This window comes from Hydra viridissima, unplaced genomic scaffold (genome assembly GCF_058129835.1).
Source record: "Hydra viridissima isolate aposymbiotic clone 2 unplaced genomic scaffold, HvirCarnegie_v1 scaffold_1, whole genome shotgun sequence".
Taxonomy (NCBI): Eukaryota; Metazoa; Cnidaria; class Hydrozoa; order Anthoathecata; family Hydridae; genus Hydra; species Hydra viridissima.
In genome coordinates this window covers 6853653-6880322 of record NW_028324300.1, presented here as the reverse complement: position 1 = coordinate 6880322, position 26670 = coordinate 6853653, and the positions used below count along the sequence as shown (strand labels likewise).

General features: G+C 29.5%; 2 protein-coding genes and 1 pseudogene across 3 annotated transcripts in view; 2 read left to right on the top strand and 1 right to left on the bottom strand.

Moving 5' to 3' along the window:
- Positions 1-26670, top strand: part of LOC145187981 (uncharacterized) — a 433414-nt gene that overhangs the window by 261620 nt on the left and 145124 nt on the right. The gene's annotated exons all lie outside the window — the stretch shown is intronic.
- Positions 2394-6753, bottom strand: LOC149893096 (uncharacterized protein C9orf85 homolog). Of its 2 annotated transcripts, none has more exons than XM_090098404.1 (7): positions 5313-6753; positions 5106-5182; positions 4659-4868; positions 3025-3873; positions 2823-2936; positions 2668-2750; positions 2394-2583 (listed from the first exon to the last, which is right to left on the bottom strand). In XM_090098404.1, the coding sequence occupies exons 4-7, from the start codon at positions 3231-3233 to the stop codon at positions 2504-2506; spliced, it is 486 nt and encodes a 161-aa protein (XP_089954530.1). In that variant the 5' UTR covers positions 3234-3873; positions 4659-4868; positions 5106-5182; positions 5313-6753; the 3' UTR covers positions 2394-2503. The 2 variants fall into 2 exon arrangements, with proteins under 2 accessions (XP_089954530.1, XP_089954521.1); XM_090098395.1 differs by having other exon boundaries at positions 5110-5182; positions 5313-6748.
- On the top strand, positions 5874-6640 carry LOC149893097 (uncharacterized; annotated as a pseudogene).

Sequence of the window (26670 nt, the reverse complement as noted above, 5' to 3'; positions counted from 1 at the left end):
TAATGTTTAGATTAGGGCTGCTAGCTCGAACATGTTCAAGTTCGAACGTTCGAACTTTACGCCAAAATTTCAATTTTCAGGTTCGAACTTTTTTCGCTTAAAAGTTCGAACTTTCAGAAGAAATGCCTTAACGGTCTTTTTGAAAAAACTGTTCGTGATTTAGTGATGAAATACTTTGAAATAATCAAGAAACAACTAATTGCTTCATCACAAAAAGTCATTTTAACTAATGGCAAACTTAGCCTAACATTTGACGACTACACATCAGTTAAAAACAGGAGATTCATGAATTTAAATATTCATTATGACGGAGGATTTCAATCTCTTGGAATGTTAAGGGCACATGACACAATGTCTATGACACTAAACCAGAACATCAAATGTTACAATCATGCTATCCATTTAAGTGTAATTGATGTGCTTTTTAAAAAAAAAAGTGTTGCATTACCAAACGATAATTTTGACTATGAACCTGTTGATACCATTGAAGTTGGTAATACCACTGAAGTTGGTAATAACAATGAAGTTAATGATTCAATTGAAGATCTTAATGAAGATTATGATGGTAATAGTGAGGGAGAAGATGAAAACTCGATTGATTATGTTGAAACAATTCAAATATCTACTGAAAATTTGGTACCCTTATTGAAAACTGAATTTCAAAAGCCGGTGGCCAAAATTCGAAAATTAGTACAAATGTTTCGTAGATGACCTGTAAAAAATGATGATGATCTTCAGCCAAATATTATTAAAGCATTCGGAAAAGAGAAAGCTTTGATTTGTGACTCCAGGACAAGGTGGAGCAGCACAATTGGTATGTTAGAACGGTTTTTGGAAGTCCAAAAAGAAGTAAAAATAGCCTTAATTAGCAAAAACACCGATTTTCCTCTTTCTAAGAATGAACTAGATAAAATTAATAACCTTTGTGTTGCCCTAAAGCTGCTCAAACTAGCTATTGAAGCACTTTCCAAACGTGATGCTGATTTATTGTCTTCTGAAATTATAATTCAATTTATCCGGAAAAAATTGGATGAAGCCAACACGCCAATTAGTCAACTTGTAAAACAGCAATTTGAAAAAAGAGTTGTTGAAAGGAGAAACAAAGTTAATACATCCAATGAAATATTTATCCAACCCAGATGTTTTGAATCAAGATGATCAGTTTGGGAATGAAATAAAAAGAAACTCTATAGCAAATATTGCAACCTATCTTATTCAAAGATTATTCCAGTCTAGCGAAGAAGCAGTGGCGGCGTTAGGGTAGAGCCTGGTTGGGCGATGGCCCAGGGTGCCGAATAAAAAGGGGCGAAATTTAGCCCTTTTTTGTATGGGGTTCAATTGAGCTAGGGGCGCCGTAGAAATCTCGCCCAGGGCGCTCGTAGTGCTAAAACCGGCACTGCGAGGAAGACTCTGATGCTGATAGAGAAGTCAATAACAGTAATATAACTGATGATAAGAAAAATACTAAAATTAAAGTGACTTTTGCTCAAGAACTTAAATGTTTCATTAAAACATCTGATTTTCAAATGACAGTAGACAAAGGTGAAATTGGATCTAACCTCATTAAAAAGGAAATGGCTCTTTTTAAAGCCAGCAAATCAAGACCCAAAAATTTAGAAATGCTTTTTAATGCTCTTAAAACTATTCCTCCGACATCTGTGGAGGCTGAAAGGGCTTTCTGTAGCCTAGGATTATTTGCAACAAAAATAGGAGCTCATTATGGGATAATACATTGGATGCATTAACTTTTCTAAAACAAACACTTAAAAATACTGAGTGATGTTGTTTATTCTGAAATAGACAATTTTTTCAAGTTAAATGTAGTGAAAATGAGAAGCGGTTCTCAATAATAATAAATAGTTTTGTTTTTATAAATAAACAGTTTTACTATTAGATAAATAAACGGTTTAGTTTTTAACTTGTACTATTTTATTTTGCGTGTTTTAGTACATTAAAAAAAGTTCGAAAATGTTCGAACTTTTTTCCCAAATAGTTCGAACATGTTCAAGTTCGAACTTCTTAAAAAAAGTTCGAATTGGCAGCCCTAGTTTAGATGTTAACTTAGATTTTAAAAACTGTTTTAAATCTAAAAAAAATAGAATTAACCAAAATCCACCTTGCAATTCAGCTAACTCAAACTTTTTATCATTTGATGAGTAATACTTTTTCTGAGGATTCTTTCTATAACAATAATTCAGCATATTTTTTTGATCGTTGTTGAGTTTTTTGTTTAAAAAGATCCACCTACTTTAACTTTGTGTCTGGGGACTGTATTTCAAAGAGCTGTTTCTTAGGGGAGGTATTTTTCCTGGATCTTATTTTCTTGAGGGCTTATAACTTTTAGGAACATATACTTTTTTAGGGCATTTATTTGCGAGGAAAAATTTTCAAGGTTTTGTTTAAAAGAGATATATTTGCATGAGTGAATTCTTATACGAGTAACAAGAAACAAACAATTAAAAAAATCCTTTGGTGACTAAATGAACATATCATAATGAAACAATCATATTTCATCTCCAGATGAGTTAAGTTCATCACTCAGATTTTGTAATTTCTCTTTTTCGATTTGTCTCAAAAATGTTCCTTAAAAATAAAGACATTTTTATTAAACCAAACTAACCCATTAAAATGAAAAATAATACCAGGCAAGTAAAAAAAATAGCTTACTTTTCTCTCTCAACCTCATATGTTTTAGCTCTTCCTCTAATATACTTTCTTCTTTTTGTTGATCAGAAATATCTTTTACAGGTCTGCATTAAAAATAGACAAACATGACTACATTTTAAAAATATGAGATCGGAAAGTGAAAGAAAAAAACTCACTCGCCAACAACGTCCTTGTTTTTATTGCATTTTGCACAGCAGGAGTATTCAGCAACACACTGCGTACACACAATGTGGTAGGCATACTTAACGTTGCGGTTACAACATCTAACACTAAATTTAATACAAATTATTTGTACTATAACTATAAAAAAAAATTCACAAACTAATAATTTTAAAAAGAATAAGGCAATTAACTTACCATTTTCCTGGTACACTAAGGGGCTTATACTTTTTATACTTTATTTTCCATTCAATACAATCTTTGCAACGTTGGCAAACATTTGATATATTTAAATTATTTATAGCTTTCATCTTTCCAGTAGTATCATATTTGTCATTTTTGAATGCATATTCATTGTTATGTTTTGGTGCTTTCTTCTTAGTAACATTTCCTCGTTGACTACTCATTTACAGATAAAATTTGTTACTAAAATATAATAAAAAAGCATAATCTTATGTAGAGCAGTTCGTAAGCTATTTTAATTATCTGTTAAAAATTCAGCTTAATCCTGTAAAAATACACAATTGTATTTTGTGTTAAAACATTTTCCTCTCATGCTGCCTAAATGAATTAAAATTTAAAGATTTGGACTATCAAAATAAACTTTCATTAATCATAAAATATTTAGATTACCTAAATCCGACTTAAAACAGTGCATGAGAGAAATATATCTAAACTAATAACTTTACAAAAGACTGCAAGCTAATACCAATGGTTATGACACCTATATCTCTATAGTTGAATTAACAGAAATAAGTATTTTGATTACTAAATACTATTAGAATTATTTTTCGGATTCAACAAGTTTTAAATTATCTATACAAACTTTTTACACCACACTAATTTTACGACAAATGCATAGAAAAATCACTTTTAATGAGCAGAGCTTGATGTGGATTGTTCACTGCAGCAAATTATTTCTTTAATCTGAACTACAAATTCTATAACTATAATCTTTGGCATGAAAAGGTATATTCTCCATCTGAAGCTTATAACCAACAAAAAGAAATTGAGCAGTTGCAGTGACAATATCTTGAAAAACGATTCCTAAATAAAAGATGAAAAGAAATTGCAATCTTTATGTGTAAGCATATACAAGACCACAAGTGAAATACTTGCTTTGATCTGAAAAATATAATATTATTTAAAAATAAAAAATAAAAATATGTATTAAAAATTGTAAATAAACTGAACCAATCTAGCCTTTAATTATGGGGAAAAGAAAGGGGAAAAATGATGAGTCATCAATAAATACTATAGCCTAAATAATGTATTATAAATTGTACATTTTTTAGGCTATAGATAGATACTATAAATAGTAAATTATTTAGGCTATAGTATTTATTTAAGGGTCATCATTTAAAGCTAAAGTATTTAAGAATGGTTCATTGTTTTATGTAATTGATATTAAATTTGTATGTAATTAAAGAATATTTAAACTTTCATGATAAGAACAAAAAAGCAATATGACTTATTTAAAAATGATCACTTTTTGATACAGTTATTAACTTTTTTTTATAATTCATATTATAAAAATATTAGTTGTTAAGTGTTTTTGTATGAACATGAAATTGTATGTTTGCTGCTAAGAATCGTATTGATTTTTTGTTACAAAATAAACTATTTATGTTTTCTCATAAAGATCAATCTTTGCATTTTTAAAATGTATATTGAATTTCCACCTATTTTAGCATTAGACTAATATTAAAACTGATTATACTATATAATTTTAATCAAAAAACTGATTTGTTAAGTTTTGGAAATTGTTTCAGGGTAAAAACCTTATGGTATCATCACTGATAATTTTATAAATTTGTTTATAAATGTTTTACCTGTAGCATTGTCATCAATCTCAATCAGGTCAGCAACATCTGATAAGGCTAGCTTTTTACTTAATTCTCAATTTTTTTTAAATTTTGATTTTTAATAACTCCACAAACTTGCAGTTGAATGATCATGACGAACGCCTGCCAACTTACCTAAAAGCCCATACATTTAAGTGCAATTGCATGTGCATTGGATTATGGGATGCCTTGTGGGACCTAAATATAATATTTTGTAAAACTTATTTAACATATATACACATAATAATAATAATAATAATAATAATAATAATAATAATAATAATAATAATAATAATAATAATAATAATAATAACAATAATAATAATAACAATAATAATAATAATAATAATAATAATAATAATAATAATAATAATAATAATAATAATAATAATAATAATAATAATTTTATAGATATACTTATAATATTAAATATGCTAGCCTTTTGTACAGCCATCAATTGTGTAAACAAGCGTGGAAAGAATGTTGAAAATAATATATCTTTTTCTAAATTTCTAAAGGACCAAAATAGGTAAGTAATTAACAATCAGATCAAATTTATTAAGGAACTAGTATATCAAAATTTTAAAGAAACTTATAAAACACTGTCTAACTTAAAAATTTTGAAATATAAAATATACATACATGATATGATGTAGATTATTCCACCAAATTAATTAGGTTTAATATATAATTTAGATACAAACTTTGGGTTTGTAAATCTAGTCATCAAGATCTGGATAGAAAATCTTGCAAAGAATTTAATCTTAACTATACGATTTCCAGCAAACATTTTGATTCTTCCCAATATATCTTGCCAATAAAGTGGTAAGAATGTACTGGTAAGTGCTATACCAACAATTTTTAATTTTCCTAATCAACTATCTTTCATAAATTTAATGAGAAAACAACAAAGAATAAGACTCTATTTACAAGATAAAATACCAAAATTTTCAACTCATCTAAAAAATTTTTAACAAACATACGACTACAATTTTTTGAAAGCCAATTACATATGAATAATCATGTTAAAAAAGAAAAACATTGGATTGTTAAAGACAAACTTTTAGCTTTGAGGATTATGTATCACAGTCCACAAGATTTCAAAAAGCTTAGAAGAGCTTTTTCATTAACTGCTAGAAACACAATTTTAATGCTTCTTGAAAAGTCTTTTGGTAGCCTAGAACTGAATTTTCCAATAATGTTATGGCTTTACTAAAAATTAGAGTAGACACCATGACAAAATTGGAATAGAATTGTAGCCTTATTACTGATGAAATGTCTTTAAAGCAACATCTTGATTTTGACAAAAACAGTGACAAGATCATTGGAATTCAATCAAACCAGTGAATCAAGTTCTTGTATGGATGGTCTGCAGGCTATCAACAAAATTGGAAACAATTGGAAACAACCAATTGCTTATTTTTATAGTAATAGCTCCATGTGTTCAACCAATTTACCTAGGATAGTACTTAATGCTATGGTTCATCTACACACAACAGGTTTAACAATAAGATGTCTTGTTTATGATCAAAGCTCAAGTATTATTAGAGCTCTCTAGGAGTTTCTAGGACTTTCATTACTAAAACTACAAATTAAACATTCAACTACAAGAACAAAAGTATATATATTTTATCCACAACATCTAATTAAAAATGACAGAAATAATTTAGTATGACATGACATTTTATCTGATGGTAAGATAATCTTGTGATAGCATCTGTAAGAACTCTATAATTTGGACAAGGATAATGCTGTCCAACTTGTTCCATAATTGGCCGATTGTCATTTAGATCCAGGATCACATTTGGCCATGGGAGTAAAGTTGGCAACACAAAACACAACACATACTAAGTAGCCAAGTTGCTACTGCTTCAAATGTATATGCTTCTGTCAAACTATTGCCTGAAAATGTTTTGTCTATATGCTTAATTAAACTTTTAAGCTATTTTTCAAAAAAACATATTTCTTAAAAAAGGTTGTTTTTTTTTTTATCAACTATTCATTTAGTATCTAAATAGGGAATATCGATGGCTCCGCGCAAAATCGGACTATCTGCAATCTCCGCCAAAAACAAAATTGGCATATCTGCAATCTCCGCGTAAAACAAAATTGGACTATCTGCATTTTCCGCCAGCTTTATTTTTGAACTATCTGCATTCTCCGGGCGTTCAAAGTTTTTATTGCATGAAATTATGCGCCTTGTCAAAATGTGATTTCACTCCAAATGGCAGATCTCATGAAATAAGTTGTTAATAAGAAGACAGTAATTGCATTATTTTCCATCTATTCCTGAGATATAAATCTGTTTAAGTTTTAACACAAAGTTTCACTTGCCACATTTGATTTTGTTTAGAAGTAATTGTTTTAAATAGTTATATGACATATGGTAAGTTAGTACAAATGAAAAATTTACAATATTTTTAGAACATCATTTTAGCAGCTAAAATAAGAACAGTCTGCATCTACTTTAATCTCAAGTCTGAACTTAGTAAGCGTATACACATCATGAATTGATCAAAGTGTAGCTGATCGCAAAACCAATTTTATGTATTCAAATTTAATTTGAAATTAAAATGCTGCTGGATAAAGAAAACGTTTTACAGTTTTACGAGGCTTATTCGAAACATTGTTTGGTGTTTTTCAAGTTTGTCTATTTTCAACAGAAAAAAAAAAGTAGTGCTACTGTGTTATCTATATTATATAGGTATACTATATAGCATATAGCAGTCAGTCATGTTTTGGTTAAATGTGAAAATAACAAGTTGGTTTGTTTAGCTTACAAAATTAATTAATTCAAGTGTATTATTGCTATCGTCAAATAAAATATGTTAGATCTTAAAAATATGTTAGGACTATAAAATTATAGATGTTTTTAGATAAGTTGTGTTTGTATGTTAAATTATAATTTCTAAAGTTAAAAGTTACCTAAATGTGACTATAATTTAAATTCAAGTAATTAATGTTATCTATTACAAATGTGATGATTTATTATATTGGATATACTGTAAAAGTAATAAAAGCCTGATATTCAGATCAATGTGCAAGTTAAGGATATGTTTATTTAAAACAGCAGTTTTTTGTTATTTTGTAATTATTCTTTTATAGAAAAAATACAGCTTTTTTTGCTTGTATCATAGTTATTACTATCATAGTAAAAAAATTACAACCCTTTTTTATATATCATTACATCCCAAAGTCTTGGATATGTAAAAATTATCAAATAGAATTGGACCAAAATTGTTTGATCATCACTGCAGTTGAGGTGACATCTGATTAAACCAATGTTTAATGGTTTAGAGCTCAAATTCAACTGAACCTTAGGTTCAGTTTGAATTTGATCCTAATTATTGATAAACCAAGTTTAAGAAAAGTTGGAAACCATAATGTTTAATACTCATGCATGAGTTTTTAACTAGTTTGTGTTCAGTTAAGTAGCATCTCCAAAAAAGAATGGTTTTAAGTATATAACAAAGAAAACTCCACATAGTTTGATTGCTTAATGAACAAAAATAGGTTAATAACAATAATTTTGTTAGTTACGATCTAGGTTACTATATATATATATATTTATATATATATATATATATATATATATATATATATATATATATATATATATATATATATATATATGTATATATATATATATATATATATATATATATATATATATATATATATTTATTTATATATGTGTGTGTGTATATACATGTATATATAAATATATGTATATAAATATATGTATACATATATATATATATATATATATATATATATATATATATTTATATATACATATATACATACATATATTTATATATACATGAAATTATTGTGATATATGTGTGTATATATATATATATATATATATATATATATATATATATATATATATATATATATATATATTTATATATTTATTTATATATATATATATATATATTTATATATATATATAAATTAGCAAAAATACTTATCTAATTTTTTTTGACAGCTTGTTTTACCATCAGTAGGTTCATCAGGAAGTCTGATGAACCTAGTGATGGTGAAAGATAAGTTTATAAATATATAAGGTTAATATATAACATGTTAACTAATCATTAATTTGTTAACCTTCCTGATTACTTATTGATGGTGAAACAAGTTGTGGAAGAAAAAATTAGATAAGTGTTTTTTACTAATTTATTACTGCTCTGCTCTTTAAGACCATTGAGCACTCTATTTATAGAATACACTAACATAGTTTATATATATATATATATATATATATATATATGTATGTATGTATGTATGTATGTATGTATGTATGTATGTATGTATGTATGTATGTATGTATGTATGTATATATTATATATATACATACATACATACATACATACATACATACATACATACATACATACATATATACATACATACATATATATATATATATATATATTAGGGCTGTCCAAAAAAAATTTTTTTTTCAGATTTGATTGCATAGTTGTTTATTTTGTGCCATTTGACATAGTAATTAACTGTGCAAAAAATCTTTCCAATCAGATAATGTTTAGGGGGTGCTCAATGACCATAAAGTTTTACGAAAAATGTGAAAAACATGGAAAAAGTAACAAAGTTCCACAAATTTCTAAAACCCGGTTAATTAGATTTTTCAGATTTGATCAGTTTTAATTATCTCTAAATATTAAATTCTGAATACAAATTACAATCCACATCCACTTTAGACTGGTTTATTAGCAGAGAAATTAATGAAATAAAATACTGCAATACGACTAAAGTTCTGCGGTTTTTGTTATATCAGAATTTTTCCAAAATAAAACACTAGGATTTTTGACTCTTTGTCATTGATTAAAATACGAATTATAAACAAGAAAACATATGAGCAATTAACATTTAATTATCGTAATGTTATAGTTCGTGCAATGTTAATGCTAGCGAGGACTATAACTCTTCAGAGTACACTTTCTGGCATCTGGCACTCGCTTTCTGTGATCCTCAACCACCTGAATTAACCTCTGCATTTCAGATTCATTCCTTGTAATCGATTCATTAAACATCGACATTAAAGCCACAGATCGTTCGGCAGCATCATTTACTACTTTCAATGAATATACTAAATTTTTTCCTTCTTGGTATTCTGGGGAATCATTCCAGGTAGCTGGATCGTTGTTGAACAGAAAATCAATATCAACCTTCATTGACCGCAACGCACTTGCTGAAACTGATGTCACCAGCATGTCCAGAGATTTCTTCTCTAGACTTTCAATGTTCTTTAATTTGATCAACCTTTCAGACCAGTTCTCACCGTGAAATTTCATGTTGGAAATCATTTTTCGCTTCTCTTCCGTTTGAAGTTTGTTTGAAAACAAAGCTAGTGGGACCAATTCTGGTGAAAGGTACCACAAATGGTTTTGAAAGTTCTTGACTGCTGCTTCGGAAATCGTTTTATTCACAACTGCAAACTGCTTAAGTTGCTGAAACAGAAACAAGTCATTAACTGGAGCATCGCTGGCATTTGTGCATGATATCCAAGATTTTACATAAACCAGACTAGCAAATAAGCAAAATTCACAGAGATTTTTTTCCTCTTTTGTGGTCAACTTGAACTCTTCACGAAATAAATAAATCTTAAAACAATAAATAACCTTGGCCATCCAGCGAGCCATGTGATAAGCACCAGGGATCTTGAAATGATAATTTTTCTCTTCTTGATCAGGCAGTTTTCCAAGTATTAACAGACAGAGAACCATGATTTCTTTGTAGTCATCCCTTGGCATTTTAACATGCAGGTTTTCTTTGAGGAATGCAATCACTTCATTTTGTAGTTCTTGCACCAGGGGTATTTTCATTCGAATGTCATCCAGAGGTTTAAAATTTCCTTGATTAACTTTGGGCCAATATTGCTGAAATCTCTGGAAAAGAGGTATGTTGGGACCAGATGGTGGTCCAAATAGTGATCCAAACACTCCTGCTACTATGATCTCATGAACATGGTGTCTGCAAGCGAAATATAACAAATTTCTACCTATATGTTTCTCTAGAACTACACATGCACCATTTTTGGAGCCAGTGTTAGAGGCTGTAGTATCAAAACTCATTCCAATAACATCACCAATTATGTCCCAGAAATTAAGCAGATGAATAACTGCTTTTGCTTGGGCTTCTCCAGTTCCAGCTGATAGTTTTGCTATTCCAAGTATTTTGTCAACATTGTGACCTGTCACACCTACAGATAGCCGGTCAACATTTGCTTTAGGGGCTGCAGAATTTGTACGATCTATCATCAGTTTGCCATCCCAGTGGACGATTAATGGTGGTTTGTCCAAATCGCAGAATTCAGTTCGAACAGTGGCTTCAATATTTGATCGATGATAGGTTCGTTTTCTACGGACTGTAGAACGTGACAATGATCCATCATCGAGGTTCTGTCCACCAGCCCTTGCAATTGCTGCTGCTAGTATAGTAAATTTTGTGTCAGATAGATTAATTCTGTCTAATGTTGATGAAACATCAGGCGAGTCAAGAATTGTATCTAAGATACATTGTCGTTTCGGAGTACTTGCTAAACTTGATTCAGCTGACCCTGAAGAACTTGCTTTACTGACTTGTTGTCTGTAATAAACAGGGATTTCTATCTCAAAATCTCTATCAACCATTTTGTCATTATCAACAGCATCGTTATCGTTGTCATCACTATAACTTTCGTCATGTAAAGGTTCAATAACAGGAACTATTGCACTCGCACCAGATTGTCTTTGCTCTTCTTTTAGCTTTCGTTCTCTCTCTGCTTGTTTCCTTGCTTCATTTCTTTCTTCTAATTTTGAAAGTTCTTTGTCCTCTCCAAACATCACCATTTTTCTCTGACATCTCTGATCCAATAAAAATTCTTTATCTTCTTCAATTCTGATCATGGTTTCAGCATCCTTGTGGGCAATGTCAAAAAGTAGGCCAATGGTGTCTGTAAATGATTTCTCTCTCGATTTCTGAGAATCTGGATTTATTTTTTTTTATTAATTTAAATTCCTGGACTAAAGTTTTCAACTTTAAGACTACATTCGGATGAAATGCTGTCGGAATACGGGCTTTATTCCAAATAATAATCAGTTCATCAACAGTTGTTTTAAGACTTTCAGGCACTGACTTTTTGGTTGAATTAAGATGATAAAAAAATGTTTTTAAAACATCAGATGTTAAGGGAAGAACTTTATCTGGAAGATTTGGCTCTGGTTGTCCAATTAAAAAGATTTTGGTTTGAAGTCGTGTAGAGATAGCAACACGAGATGATGCTGCCATTTCAATGATAACTGAAATATTATGAGAAAATCAAAACTCAATACCATATTATACAAACTTATCATTCAGTTGTTGGTTTATGCAGCTGCAGCAATATATTATAATAATTATTACTAAAGAAATTAAATAAATATTTTCAAATTAGAAATTATTATTATCTGCACTTAATAACAAACAATACACTACCAGACTACCATGCTAGTTTTCTGTAATAGGTTACTAAGGTTAGGTACTATCAAAATATTAATACATTTGTTGTCAAACTGAAATTTCAAATAAAAATAATATTTATACTTGTAAACCTTTTTATTCTGTTTGAACAAATTCTAAATTGAGTTAAATAATAGTATTAAAATTATGAATACAAATTTTAACAAAATGATATAAACACAGTTGTTTTAAACACTAGCAGACATTTTTTAGTCTGGTGCCCTGATGACAGTTAATCTGCTGCACTTTAATTAATCTATATAGCACGCAATCAGACAATATTTCAGTGGAAAAAATCTAACTAACCAGGTTCTAGAAATTTTTGGAACTTTGGAACTTTTTACACGTTTTTGACGTTTTTCGTAAAACTTTATGGTCATTGAGCACCCCCTAAACATTATCTGATTGGAAAGATTTTTTCCACAGTCAATTACTATGTCAAATGGCACAAAATAAACAACTATGCATTCAAATCCGAGAAAAAATTTTTTTTCCTGTGTTCACATGAACAGCCCTAATATATATATATATATATATATATATATATATATATATATATATATATATATATATATATATATATATATATATATATATATATATATATATATACATACAGGGTGTCTGCCAATATTTTAAGTTGGATTTCCCTAGCTTTTCCCTGATATTTACCTATTTCTCGTTTAGAAAAATGCTCTTCAACTGCAAAAATATAAACAATAATACAACCCACATTAAATATATCAAGAGAAGTTCATAAAACTATCTGCCAAATAAACTTTTAGATTACGTGAACTATATACAACTTATTTAAGTTATATAAGTTTGATAAAGACTCATCTTTCCTGATTTTTCTAAAATTTAACCTAATTTCTCTGATAATTCCTCTGATTTTTTTGAAGATATCCGAATTCCCTGGCATTTCCCTGATTTGGCAGACATCCTGTATATATTTATATGCAGATCTTGCGTATAAAGACCACTTAGCAACATTGCAACATAAAATAACAAGAATTTAATTTGATCTAAAGTTATTAGTCACAACAACAAGGCTAAATAAAATTGACAAAGTATGTATGATGAATTTAGCAATTAGTATGTAACATAACAATGTTTTGTTACATATGCTATATTATTATTAACAATAACGTAAGTTATTTTTAACATAGTTATCTTAACTAAAACTACTTAATTACTCACAAACTTAATCAAGTTATGATCAAGGTTTTGGGTTTAAATAATCGCTATTAATAAATGTTTAAATAATCGCTATTATTTAAAAAATTGTAGAATTTTATAAAAAACTTTAAATATTTAAAGTAACACCACCAAAAATTTATGCACCCGAAAAACGCAGATAGTCCAAAAATGTATCTGGCAAAAATGCAGATAGTCCAATTTTGTTTTACGCGGAGTTTGCAGATATGCCAATTTTGTTTTAAACGGAGAAAGCAGATATGCCAAACAAGGAGGTTTAATACACAGGAGACGGCACGGTATATACGTTTATATAAAACGCGCTGAAGCCAGTTTTGAAAGTCAGCCGCCATCTTGGTTGACCCAAAACATTTTTATATTTTGCGCAGAACTATGAAGAAAACACAGATGAAACGAAATCAAAGCATTGCAACAAGTCAATAAATAATTCGCCAGTTATACTTTCGAAGTTATATTATGTTACAATGAATTGTTTGCTAACTGATTATCTGGTTCAGCTTATTCCAAAATATATGGAATACTGAAACAGACATTCAGATAGTCGTATGTCAACACAAAATTAGCAGACACCATGTTTTACACAGTATGAACGTTTCTTGTGGAAATAAAAACAAGCGTTTGTGAGTTGATACACTGACTGCAAAATTGCATGGCACCTTACATTTGACAAGGATAACGAATCATTGCTGTCATGTTCTACATTGATTCTGAACAACTTTTCACACAAAATGCTTATGTCATGATTATCTTTTGAGGGAAATATCAATAATGCAGCTTTTGTTTTCAAGTTAAGCCACAATACTTTGTGAACATGTAGACAAACAACTAGCATCAGGAACTAAAAAATAATCATGATCAGTAACAGAGTTTTCTAGTAGTTCAATAATCCTATTTCTGCTAGAAGAGTTATTCAAAACACTAACAGAAGGAACATCAATGTTTTTAATGTTTTGGTATTTACTAGAAGCAGTCAAAGTAGGTACAGTTTGCAATGACAAACAGTTTCCACGAAGAATATCTTGAATATCATTATACACCAGCAATTTTTTATATGTTCCAATAAACTGTTTTGCTGAAGGGTATTTATTATAACCCAATAAACCTCTTATTTTTCCCAAAAAAAATTACTGTACCTATGAAAAGTAATGCCACCAGCACAATCTCTTGAAATACACCCATAGGCAGAACAAGATACCAGTGCTTAGTTTGCAAGTACTTTTCTGCATAACAGTACCTGGTATGCTGAAAAGTACTTACAAACCAGGAAATAGCTTACGAATTTGAAATTTAACACAAACCAGGATATAGCTTACAAATTTGAAATTTAACACAAAAAAGATTTTGTGTTAAATTCCAAATTTGTAAGCTATTTTCTTTTGAATAACTTAGGGTAGTAAAAGACATGCATTTAAAAAAACTGTCAATTCTGGAAGGGGGATTTCAGAAAAATCACTTAATAGTTTTTTATTGAAATAAATATATGTGATTTTTTTTTTTTGCAATAAATATACTACATATGATTTTTTATTTATAACTTTGTCATTATTTTAGATCAGTAGTAAAAATTTGTTGTTTGTTTGATATCTTTATTGCTGTGTTTATAACCTCACCAATATCAAAATATGAATTTATAAACTTTCATTTTTATACTTTGCAGAAAACTTTGGAAAATTTTCTCTCTGTATCAACCATTTACATAACATTAAAATGTAATGCCACCAGTACAATCTCTTGAGGTACACTGATAGGCAGAACAAGATGGCATGTCAATTTAAATCTGTTTATCAATATTTATCATTTTATTATTATTCAGTATAAATTATATAAAGCTAAATAAAAATCTTATATACATGTAAATACATACTCGTTTCAACTCACAAACATATGGTTTTCTTTTCACAAGAATCTTTCGTGTATCTGAAATACATTCTCTGTTGGTAGCATGTTGAAATACAGCTATCTGAATGTCTTTTTCAGTATTCCGAATGTTATTAAAATGAACTGAAGAAGACTATCAGTAAGCAAATAATTCTTTACATGATAGTATAAGTTACCAAGCATAAACTGACCAATTATTCAATCATTTGATTGCAATCATCGCAATGTTTTGATTTGGTTTAACAAAGTTTTAAATAAAATCCTTAGTTCCGCGAAGATCTTTTGGGTTAACCAAGATGAAGGCCAAATTTCAAAACTGGCTTCAAAAAAGTCACGTTATGCCGTTGTTGCGTTAAAAAAAGTTAGTCGTTAAAAAAGTTTATTAAATGTGAAATCTGCGCATGCGCAAAATCATTAAAATTTTTTTAACGCCGTAAGGCGTTAAAAAAGTTTGCCCGTTAAAAAAGTAATCAAAATGGTACCGTCAACCGGGGTAACTTTGGTCGCCAGGGTGACTTTGTTGACCGGGGTCAGTTGTTGATTTTTTTTAAATTCCTAAAATTTAACAAAGATAACATGTTTTAATTTTGTTAGAGATACCAACAATATATATCGACTATTTTATCAACAATTTTGGTATATCAACAGTTTTTGTGAATATAGCACAGTTACTTCGTAGACTACATTGAGTTTATTTTGGCATTTTTTGACACTTCTGATACATTTATTGAACCATTTGAATTCTTAGCCGGTGAAAATGCCGAGGAAATATAAGCGAAAGCGTGGTTCAAGAGCATATGCAACTTCTTACAGTCAAGAAACGTTGTCCAATGCTATAAAAGAATGTTTAACTGGAAGAATAAGCGTGAGAAAGGCTAGTCGACAGTTCGGAATATATATGCTTCCCATTTGCTTCAACCGCTGGACGTTGCTATTTTCCGTCCACTAAAGATAGAAACGCGCATCAAAGATTCAATACCAAAAAATCAGTTCCTCGGTCTTCTTGCTCTACTGCAACGTCAATTGAAAAGCGATAATTTGAAATCTGACTTCAAGGCTAGTGGAATATTTCCCTTCGATAAAGAAATGGTCATGAAGCGTTTGCCACAGGTTAACAAAGACATTGGAGGAGGTACCGGTAGTACTGTTAAGGAAGTATTCAATGAAGATATAGAAGGTCTATTAGTGAAACATTGTGGACAGGATGGGAAAACAAATCGCACCAGAGGGAAAAAGATCACACCTGGCAAAGCGATAACACCGCAAGATCTGGTGAATAACACAACTCTTACCACATCAAAGAATAACAATAACACCAAGAATAACAGTAACACCAAGAATAACAAGAAAAGGGCAAGAGTTGAACAAGTGTCATCATCCTCAGATTACGGTAATGACCTACTAGAAAATGACTTTAAATGACTTTTGCACAATAACAGGGAGCTAGTTGCAAAATTTTTTGTCTATTTAAATGTTCTTTTCATGTTTCTCTAAGTGTTTAAAGACTGATGATTTTTTAAAACTCCAAAAAGTGACCAATCTTACCCCATACCAGGGGTATTATTGATCAAACATGATAAAAACCTGGGGTAACATTGGTCACTTTTCGGCGTTTAAAAATAAATATTTGTAATAAAAAAATTAAAAAAATAAATATAGAGGCCTATAGCCAAGACCTATAATGTTATTACCACAAGAGAAAACTGTAAAAAATTAATAAGATTCAGAGATGTTTAAGAAAAACTGCCAAAACTGACCAAAGTTACCCCGGCTGACGATACTCTTTATTTGCGCAACCCTCAAATCCACAACAGAATATGCTTTAAAATTTTGATTAAGGAATTGGGAGGCATTTTTTTTTTTATTTTTGAGCAAAAGCTCTCAAAGAGAGTTTCAATTATTTTTTCCAAATTTTTTTTCCCCGAAATTTTCTAATTCTAAAAAGTTATACAATTTTCATGACATTTTTTTTTTTCATTTGACCTCCTCATAGTATCAAAGCTTTTAAACTCCTAAATAAATTATATTTCATGAAAAAATAGAACATAGATACTCCTAAAAGAATTATACTATACTAATTACAATAATATATACAAAATCAAATATTTTTAATTTCTCATATTATAGTTCAGAAATATTAACATTTCACCATGAGCTCCTGTTAAGCTATTTCTCTTTGCAGTATATACATTTCCACCAATACTAAAAAGTCTTTCACTCTCCACAGAAGATGGTGGGCAGCTTAAATACTTTAAAGCAAGCTTTGCTAATAGTCGCATTTTGGTTTTCTGTGATTTCCACCACAACAAAAGATTGCTTTCTTTGTCAATAAGGTCTTCATTTGAGTAGTGTTGAATTTTGTTTAATAAAGTTTCATTTAAAATTAAAGTTTGTGGTTGACCGATTTATTTAGAATTAAATCCTACAAGTTCTTCGAAGCAATTGTCAAAATCCATTTCTACTATATCTTTTTATTCATTTAGTACTGTACCATTATTTTCATATTTTGAGTCAATATTTTCAATGTCACAAGCTGCAGACCGATCATTTTCAGTAACTTTGATGTTTTTTATATTTTCATGGGTTTTAATAAGTTGAATGGTTATGTTCTCAGTACTTGTTTTAGCAGCTGAAAAGGTGTTTTCATTTTTGAACATTTTTAGTTTGAATCTGGGATCAAGAAATATTGACAAGATGATGTTATAGTTATTAGTATATTGTTTGAAACTATTCTCCATTGAATTAGTTGTCATCAATTAAAGCTTTATTAATGAAATGTTTCGAAAACTGTGTTTGTGGTATAATATCTGAGACAATAGAATTTCTTTCACTCAAGAGAACTCTTGTTTTGTGAAAATCTTTTAGCAAAACACAAAACTGTCCAATAATCGTCCATTTGTTTGCATTTAATAAAGGAAGCTTACCATTTTCAAGTGCACATATGGTTTGAGGTTTCCTTTGTTCATAAATTAGTTCTAACATATGACAGGTACTATTCCACCTTGTTGGAACATTTTGAATAAGTTTGTGCTTAGGAACATTGTTTGCTTCTTGAAGAGCTTTAAGTTTAGGGCAGGCTTGGGGAGAATGGCTAAAATGCCCAACAATTGAATGGCAGTTTGCAATCAAATTCTTGACAACTGTTTGTTCAAATATACACTCATTAATTACTAGTTGCAGTGTGTGTAAAAACAAGCCATACTATCATATGGGCTATCTTTAATAGCCTTAACAATATTTGTACCATTATCTCTAGCTATTAAGTGAATTTTTGAAGGTGATATTTTAAATTCAGCCATAAAATCTTCAATCAATTCAGCAATATTTGCTGCTGTATGCCTCTCAGGAAATGGAACTACTCTAAGTACAACAGTTTTCTGATTAAATGTATTGTCTAAACAGTGACCTGTCAGGCTCATGAAGCTTTCATTTGAACTACTGGTCCATATATCAGTAGTTAAGCTTATGAATTCAGCAACTGAGTAAACATGGACAGCCATTTTTAACATAAAGTATAAAATAATTTCATAAACTGAGTAAAAATGGACAGCCATTTTTAATATAAAGTATACACTAATTTTTATTATTTTACATACCCTAATGAAACAATGCAACTTTTTTAACGTCTAATTTCATTCTCTAACGAACGCTTCTTTGACCATACTGCGCATGCGTAATGCATGCGCAGAACTATTTGTTAACTTTTTTAACGACTAACTTTTTTAACGCAACACCGTCTCCTGTGTATTAAACCTCCTTGATGCCAAATTTGTTTTCCGCGGAGATTGCAGATAATCCGATTTTGCGCGGAGCCATCGATATATATTTAAAACTAATAAGAAACGAAAAAAGTGATATATGATTTAAAAGATTTATGCAAAAGCTGTGTTACAAATATATATATATATATATATATATATATATATATATATATATATATATATATATATATATATATATATATATATATAACAAAAAAAACTTATTTCTTAAAAAAGGTTTTTTTTTATAATTACTGTGGATACCATCGCTGTCCCCAAAATTAAGAAAAATATTTAGAAAAGTTGGATTTAGAGTGGTTTTTTAATCTAATCCTAATTTAAGATCACTGCTAACGTGTAAAAACAAATCTAAATTACCCAACCTGGAACTTATTTAATTGAATGTAACTTTTTTAAAAATATCATTGGCATAACGAAGTTATAAATTAGGACTCAACATCATCAGAAAACCTTAAACAAAGGCAAACATCATCAGTCTGCAATAGCCACACATAGTAAGTCATGTTCAGAAGAAATTAACTGGGAGAGAACTAAAACTCTTAAAGTAGAGAATAAAAAAAAAGCAAAAAAAAAAATTTGATCAGAAGGTCCGTGATGCTCTTGAGATACAGAGGCAGCAATGTTCCCCTCTAAATGGCGGTATTAATCTCGCTAATGGTCTATTTGTTAAGATTAAATTTTGGACACCATTTTTTCACGTTTTTACGTAAGGATTAAAAAAAAAAAAAAAGAGGTCATTAAACTGCTGACGTCAGTTAATTTTAAACTGTTTTTTTTTTAAGAGCCATTGTCTGAGAAATATAGGCAAAATAAACAAATTTTGGAAGTGATGTCTTCAAATTGCACTCATTTTTAGACATTTTGTAAAAAACAATGAAAGTAGGCCACTGGTAATTTTTTTTTCTAAAATTTTTATTAATTTCGGAGATATTGGGTCCCAAAATTTGGCCCGTTTTGAGAAAATTTTGCGCATAGAGTGCAATTGCTACTTTGAGGAGTAGTTTTAGCAACATGAATATGACAGAAACATTTCTTTTTAATTTTTTTACTAATCTGGGTAGATTTCTTCAGTAAAAGTAAAAATTCAACAAGAATGCATTTTCAGTAGTCTAGAAATCGTTGTCCGAAACCACAACATTTGAAATTTTACCCTAACTTTAAGCTCTAATATCTCTTTAGGCCAATACTTGCACGTAGTTTTTTTAAGTGTTTTTGAAATACACTAAGACATACATTGATTTTTCGGAACAAAAACCATGTGCATGCAAGGACCTGGGAAGGAGTAACCTGCCAAAAATCACTTTTTGCGTTCAACGCGCTTTGATAGATTACCCATAACAACCGTGGCCTTAGGTCCACCATGAACAGTATAAGTTATTTATTTTCCTTAAATATGCATCTTCCAATATCAGAAAAAAAATCCATGTACTCGGGTGATAAAAAGCCTATAGAAATCCTAGAAGTAGGCTAATTTTGCCAATTTTTTAACTAAAAAAATACCCTAGCAACGGTATAGATATACTTAGTAACGGCTACTTTACAGCCTTATTAATTAGTACTGCTATTAAAAATTTTAATATAATGCTTTTTTTAAAGGAACTGTACAAGAAAACTTGAAAAAAACACATATAGCACTTAAAATAAAAACAAATAAAAATTTTATATAAATAAATGCAATGTTCCATCTAATATAATATATTATATCAGGTAGAACATTGTGTATATATATATATATATATATATATATATATATATATATATATATATATATATATATATATATATATATATATATTTGTATTTATTTTATATATTAAACAGAACATTTTATTTATTTCATTTGTAGATAGAACGAGATAATACTGAGGGGACGAATGACTGCCGAGTTAGTGTGATATTTTTGTTAATGACTACTTGGTACATACCATGGTTTACTTGAGTTACATAACATAAATTTTTTTCAGCAGTTTTCAGTAGAAGAATTAAAATTTATTAGTAAAAACTGCATTTTTTAAATATCAGTCAATAAATAATTATCAATAAACAAAATATGTCAGAGAGAAAGAATAAAGTCAGTTCTTATGAGAAATCCATATATTTTAATAAAGAGAAGACTTCTTGTGGTCCTTTTAAGCGTTGGAACAAAGATGAAATTTTTTAAGTTAATGAATTAACTGCTGATATAATTAATCATTTACAAGCTTTAAAGGAATGAATAATATTAGAGCAATATTTGCTTTTTTATTAAAAGAAACAAGATTTCTTACTCCATAGGTGGAAAATCTAATGTTACTGTTTTATAGCTACTACCGACAAACCAGTGGAATGAAAAAACCTTGATTGAAAGCCGACTACAAACTTATCTTTCACGCTATGACTCATAATGGTCGTACCATCGTTTTTCTTTTGGTATTAGCTGAAATCAGCCAAACAGTTGTCAACACCCAAGACATGAATTTCAAATCATGAAAAAAGCACCAAAAATTAGATCCATCCCTTTGAACACCCTTGCTGCTTATAATGAAAAGAGTTTATCACTTCCTGTTGGAGCCGTATTTTGCTTCAGCCACCTAAAAAGTATTTCTACAGGTAACAGTATTGACATGTTAGAACCAGCTCCAACACCAATAAAGTCTTGCTTTCCTGCTGATGACATATATGCTCCAGATATAACAATCATTTCAGATAAAACTATCGAAGAATCAAAAAAGCAGCTAGCTCTTTGTGTGAAGCAATTAGAGCAAGTCCACTGTCCTTTCAGATAAAGCAAGTTCACCAGCAGCTGAGGACAATGTTAAAGCCAAGTGAATATGTGACAACTCAACAAATTCGATCATTATTCTGTAGGCAAGTAAATTAACTTGTATATTTACAAATACCCAAAAGAACGGGACGGTTGGCAACCATTTTTTGTGAAGAGGTTAACTTAACTGATGATGTGATTGACGAAACTGTTGATATGAAAGATGCACCTGAAAACAAAGAAGATGGTTTAAACAACGATATTCAGTTGTTTGCAAAGAAGTTAGCAGCTGAATTTCAAATTGGTTATTGGATTGTTGTTCCATACTTTATGTAATGGTATCCTGCAGTAATTAAAAATGTAAGAAGTTTTAACACAATAATATTGTATTTTTGTGTATTGAGATCTATTACAAATATATTGGTTTATTAACCAGATTAACTAATTTCAAGGAATATTTAGAAAGCAGCAATGATTAGACGTTTTACCTCAACCATTAGGTCAATGATGATGGTATATATGTTTCTTGTATGGAATATTCTGTTACACCTGGAAAGAACTGCTTCAAGTGGCCAACCAAAGAAAATATTCGTCTCTTGAAACTGTTTGTAAGATTGATGCACCAACACTAACTAATTGAAGAGGAGATTATTCACTCTAAAAAGATGATATTGACAACGTGGAGATTCAGATTGGCCATTAATAAATTTATTATATTTTTTTGGTAATTCTTAGAAAACTGTATTTCCCATCAGTTTTAAACGGAAAAAACGATCTTGAAGTTTAATGGTTCTTTCTTTCATTGATATAGCTAAAAAAAAATTTTTTTCAAGTTTTCTTGTACAGTTCCTTTAAAAAAAGCATTATATTAAAATTTTTAATAGCAGTACTAATTAATAAGGCTGTAAAGTAGCCGTTACTAAGTATATCTATACCGTTGCTAGGGTATTTTTTTAGTTAAAAAATTGGCAAAATTAGCCTACTTCTAGGATTTCTATAGGCTTTTTATCACCCGAGTACATGGATTTTTTTTCTGATATTGGAAGATGCATATTTAAGGAAAATAAATAACTTATACTGTTCATGGTGGACCTAAGGCCACGGTTGTTATGGGTAATCTATCAAAGCGCGTTGAACGCAAAAAGTGATTTTTGGCAGGTTACTCCTTCCCAGGTCCTTGCATGCACATGGTTTTTGTTCCGAAAAATCAATGTATGTCTTAGTGTATTTCAAAAACACTTAAAAAAACTACGTGCAAGTATTGGCCTAAAGAGATATTAGAGCTTAAAGTTAGGGTAAAATTTCAAATGTTGTGGTTTCGGACAACGATTTCTAGACTACTGAAAATGCATTCTTGTTGAATTTTTACTTTTACTGAAGAAATCTACCCAGATTAGTAAAAAAATTAAAAAGAAATGTTTCTGTCATATTCATGTTGCTAAAACTACTCCTCAAAGTAGCAATTGCACTCTATGCGCAAAATTTTCTCAAAACGGGCCAAATTTTGGGACCCAATATCTCCGAAATTAATAAAAATTTTAGAAAAAAAAATTACCAGTGGCCTACTTTCATTGTTTTTTACAAAATATTAGAGACCGCCGATTCGGTTTGCGGATTGTGCACCGAATTATCTATGCTAAACGGTTCAAATTACTTACGGATTGATTTGATCCGAAAATAATGTATCGGAAAAAAATTCGTTGAAATTTTTTCGGATTATTTTTTCGGATTGCAATCCGATTCGATACTTTCGGATCGGATTGCAATTCGAAAATTTTTTTTCGAATTGGAATCCGAACCGATATTATTTTTACGGATTTATACGGATTCAGAATAAAAAATGCTTTTGAAATAAGATTCACTTTTACTTATTTATAATATTCAAATATACAATGAAACGAAATGATTTCCTTGTGAAGAAATAAAAAAAGTCAAAATCACACTGAAAGTTAATCATTTTCCAAATTTAACTCCTGGCCACACAATATCTTGAATTTTACTGAGTTGCTTAGTGTTTTCTTTCATATATACCAACATCTCAAACTTTGAGATTGAAAGATTGGTTCTTCTAGAGCTGTATATATTCCCTGCTGTTGAGAAAATTCTTTCAGATGTTGATGATGCAGCAGGTATACAGAGGTTTTTTCTGGCCAGCCTTGACATTATTGGGTAAATATACTGGTTTTGTTTCCAGAATTCCAGTACATTTGTATTTGCTAGAACTGGTTTTGAATTCAAATACCCCTCAATTTCAGCAGAAATGGCTTTCTTGGTGCTTGTTTCACCTCCAGGATTAATGTAACCTACACCAGACACTTTCTTCCTCAGTTGTTCAGTGAAATCAAAGTCGTCATCATCTTCATCATCCAACATTAAAGGAGAAGGAGTGCTTTGGCTAGCCAAAATTTCTTTTTTTGACAGTTCTTCCATAGCTTTCTTTACTGCAGTTTTGACTACTTCAAATTTTTTCCTCTCATCCCCAAAGCACAAGCCCTTGCTGTTAGGATCTAAAAAATGAGCTATAAAGAATTCAATATTCATCAACTCCCCTTCGAATCTTTTGTTTAGATCTTCATTGAAGTAGTGAGCAAGCTCTGATGACACCTCGGATTTTGGCTTGATCACCTCCCTTGCTCAGCTTCCTCTGATGTTGTTTAGGTAATTAATAACAGAACAGATGCTAACATTCTTTTCGCTGCTGCATTTCTCAGAGAATTCTGAGAAGCCTCTCAGAAGCCGGATGAATAGATTCCGCAATGCGAAATAATTCGCAAAGGAATTCGATCAACAAAAAAAAAAAAAAAAACGCAAAAATTCAGTTTGAAATATTCTTAACTTTTAAATCAAAATAATATAACAATGGCTTACCGTAATAAATGTAGGTGAAGAATAGTAGACTTGATCTGCTGAACGAATTGTTATAGGTTAAGATTTCCAAATAGGACTGATTGAAAATAAAAAAAAACCATTATTTATAGGTCGTGCACATAATAAAAATGTAATTTTTTTGGACCACACCATTTAATGGTGACGTGAACGGAACGCGATTCGTATAATTCGCTAAGCGAATTAAAGTTAAACTGATTTGTAAAAATTTTTCGGATTAATAACCCGAACAGCGAAGTGAATCCGCAAAAAAAAAATTCGCAAGTGGTTCGTAAATTAGTTTTCGGATTATTAATCCGAAAAATTTTTACGAACTGACTGGTTTAATCCGCAAAATAAGTCGGATTAGCTTTTTTCGGATTTTACGAACCGAATCGGCGGTGTCTATAAAATATCTAAAAATGAGTGCAATTTGAAGACATCACTTCCAGACTTTGCCTAGATTTCTCAGACAATAGCTCTTAACTAAGGGGGCTCACCCCCCTCAAAAATATTTCGTCAACTACCAAGTTCATAGAACTTTTAGGGTATTCATTGGAAAGGATATTATAATAGTGTTTAAAAAAAATAAACTTTTATTATTAAAAAATGTTAGCTGTTGCTATGGTTACAAATTCAAAATGGCGAAAATCATAAATTCTTGAAATTTGGAAAGCTAATTCCTTTGGGTTGGTAAACTATTTTTCAATGAAACTTTCTAACATTATTTATTTACATTACATGCATGCAATAAACCAAAAAATTGTAAAATATTATTTCGGGAAGGATGTCTGTTTGAGCTTTTAAAAAATCCACAACATTTTTCTATATTTTCAACATAAAATCGAACTTTAGACAAGCTAATCACAGACAATATAAAATATTTAAATCAAACTTTTAGTTTACTGCATGAAACAATCTATTATGTGTGTTGTGTGAAAATATCAGCTTAAAAGCTATAATAGAATCAAAATTACCACATTTCCAAATTCTATTAAATTCAGAAAAAAAGCAATCTGAGAAAATAAGCAAAACGTAAAACATTTTGTAAAAAGAGTTATAGTAAGATATTATTTTTTAAAGCTTTTCAATTCTAAGCATAATAAAATCAATTTAAAAGGTGTTTTGATAATGGAAATTTATACAACATTGACATTATCTATAATTTTATATAAAAAAAAAAACTATATCACATTAAGAACATTTTTTGTCAAAAAAACGATATATAACTAAAAATAAGAAAACAGCATATTCAGAATAAAAAAACCTAATAAAAATAAAAACAACATCTTTAAAATTAACTTCAAAATAATCCTGCTTTATAGGTTATTCCTTCATTTTGCTTTTTTTTATCATCTTTTTGTTTTTTTTGTCCTCTAATTTGACGACGATGGAGAACATTTTTTACTTCACTATGTTTTATTGAATTTTTAATCCTTTTGTTATTGATTTTATCACACCCATTATTGGTATAAAATCCTGTTACCATATTTAGTCTTTCATACAAATTAATAACAGCTTTAGCTCCAATATTAAAGTTAGATACAGCATCATAGATGCCCAAAGAAAGTTGTTGTAAACCAATGAATGTTGATTTGGGCAAACGTTCCCAAACCATATTATTAAATGACTCATTTTGATTTTGTGTTTTTCCATGTAAGCACTTTTCAAGAAGTGAATCACATGTCAACTCATTTATAACTTTTCTAACTCGCAATGCAATATTTGTTTTTGGTAATAATGCTGAAGTACTTGGAATAAGATTTATAAGTTCAGATTGCATGGACAAAAATTGTTTTTTGTTTGTGTATTAATTCCCTTTAAACTTTCTTTTCTTTTTTTTTAAACTTGCAAACTTTACTCTTTTAATTTTATCATTTGTTATTGTTTTTTTTATTTGCAACATAATTTTTTTCCATTATCAACTTGATAATCAAGCTCTTCTTTTAAATTAATAATTATTTTTATACTTATCCACAATTCAAAATGCCAAGAAGTTATTTATAAA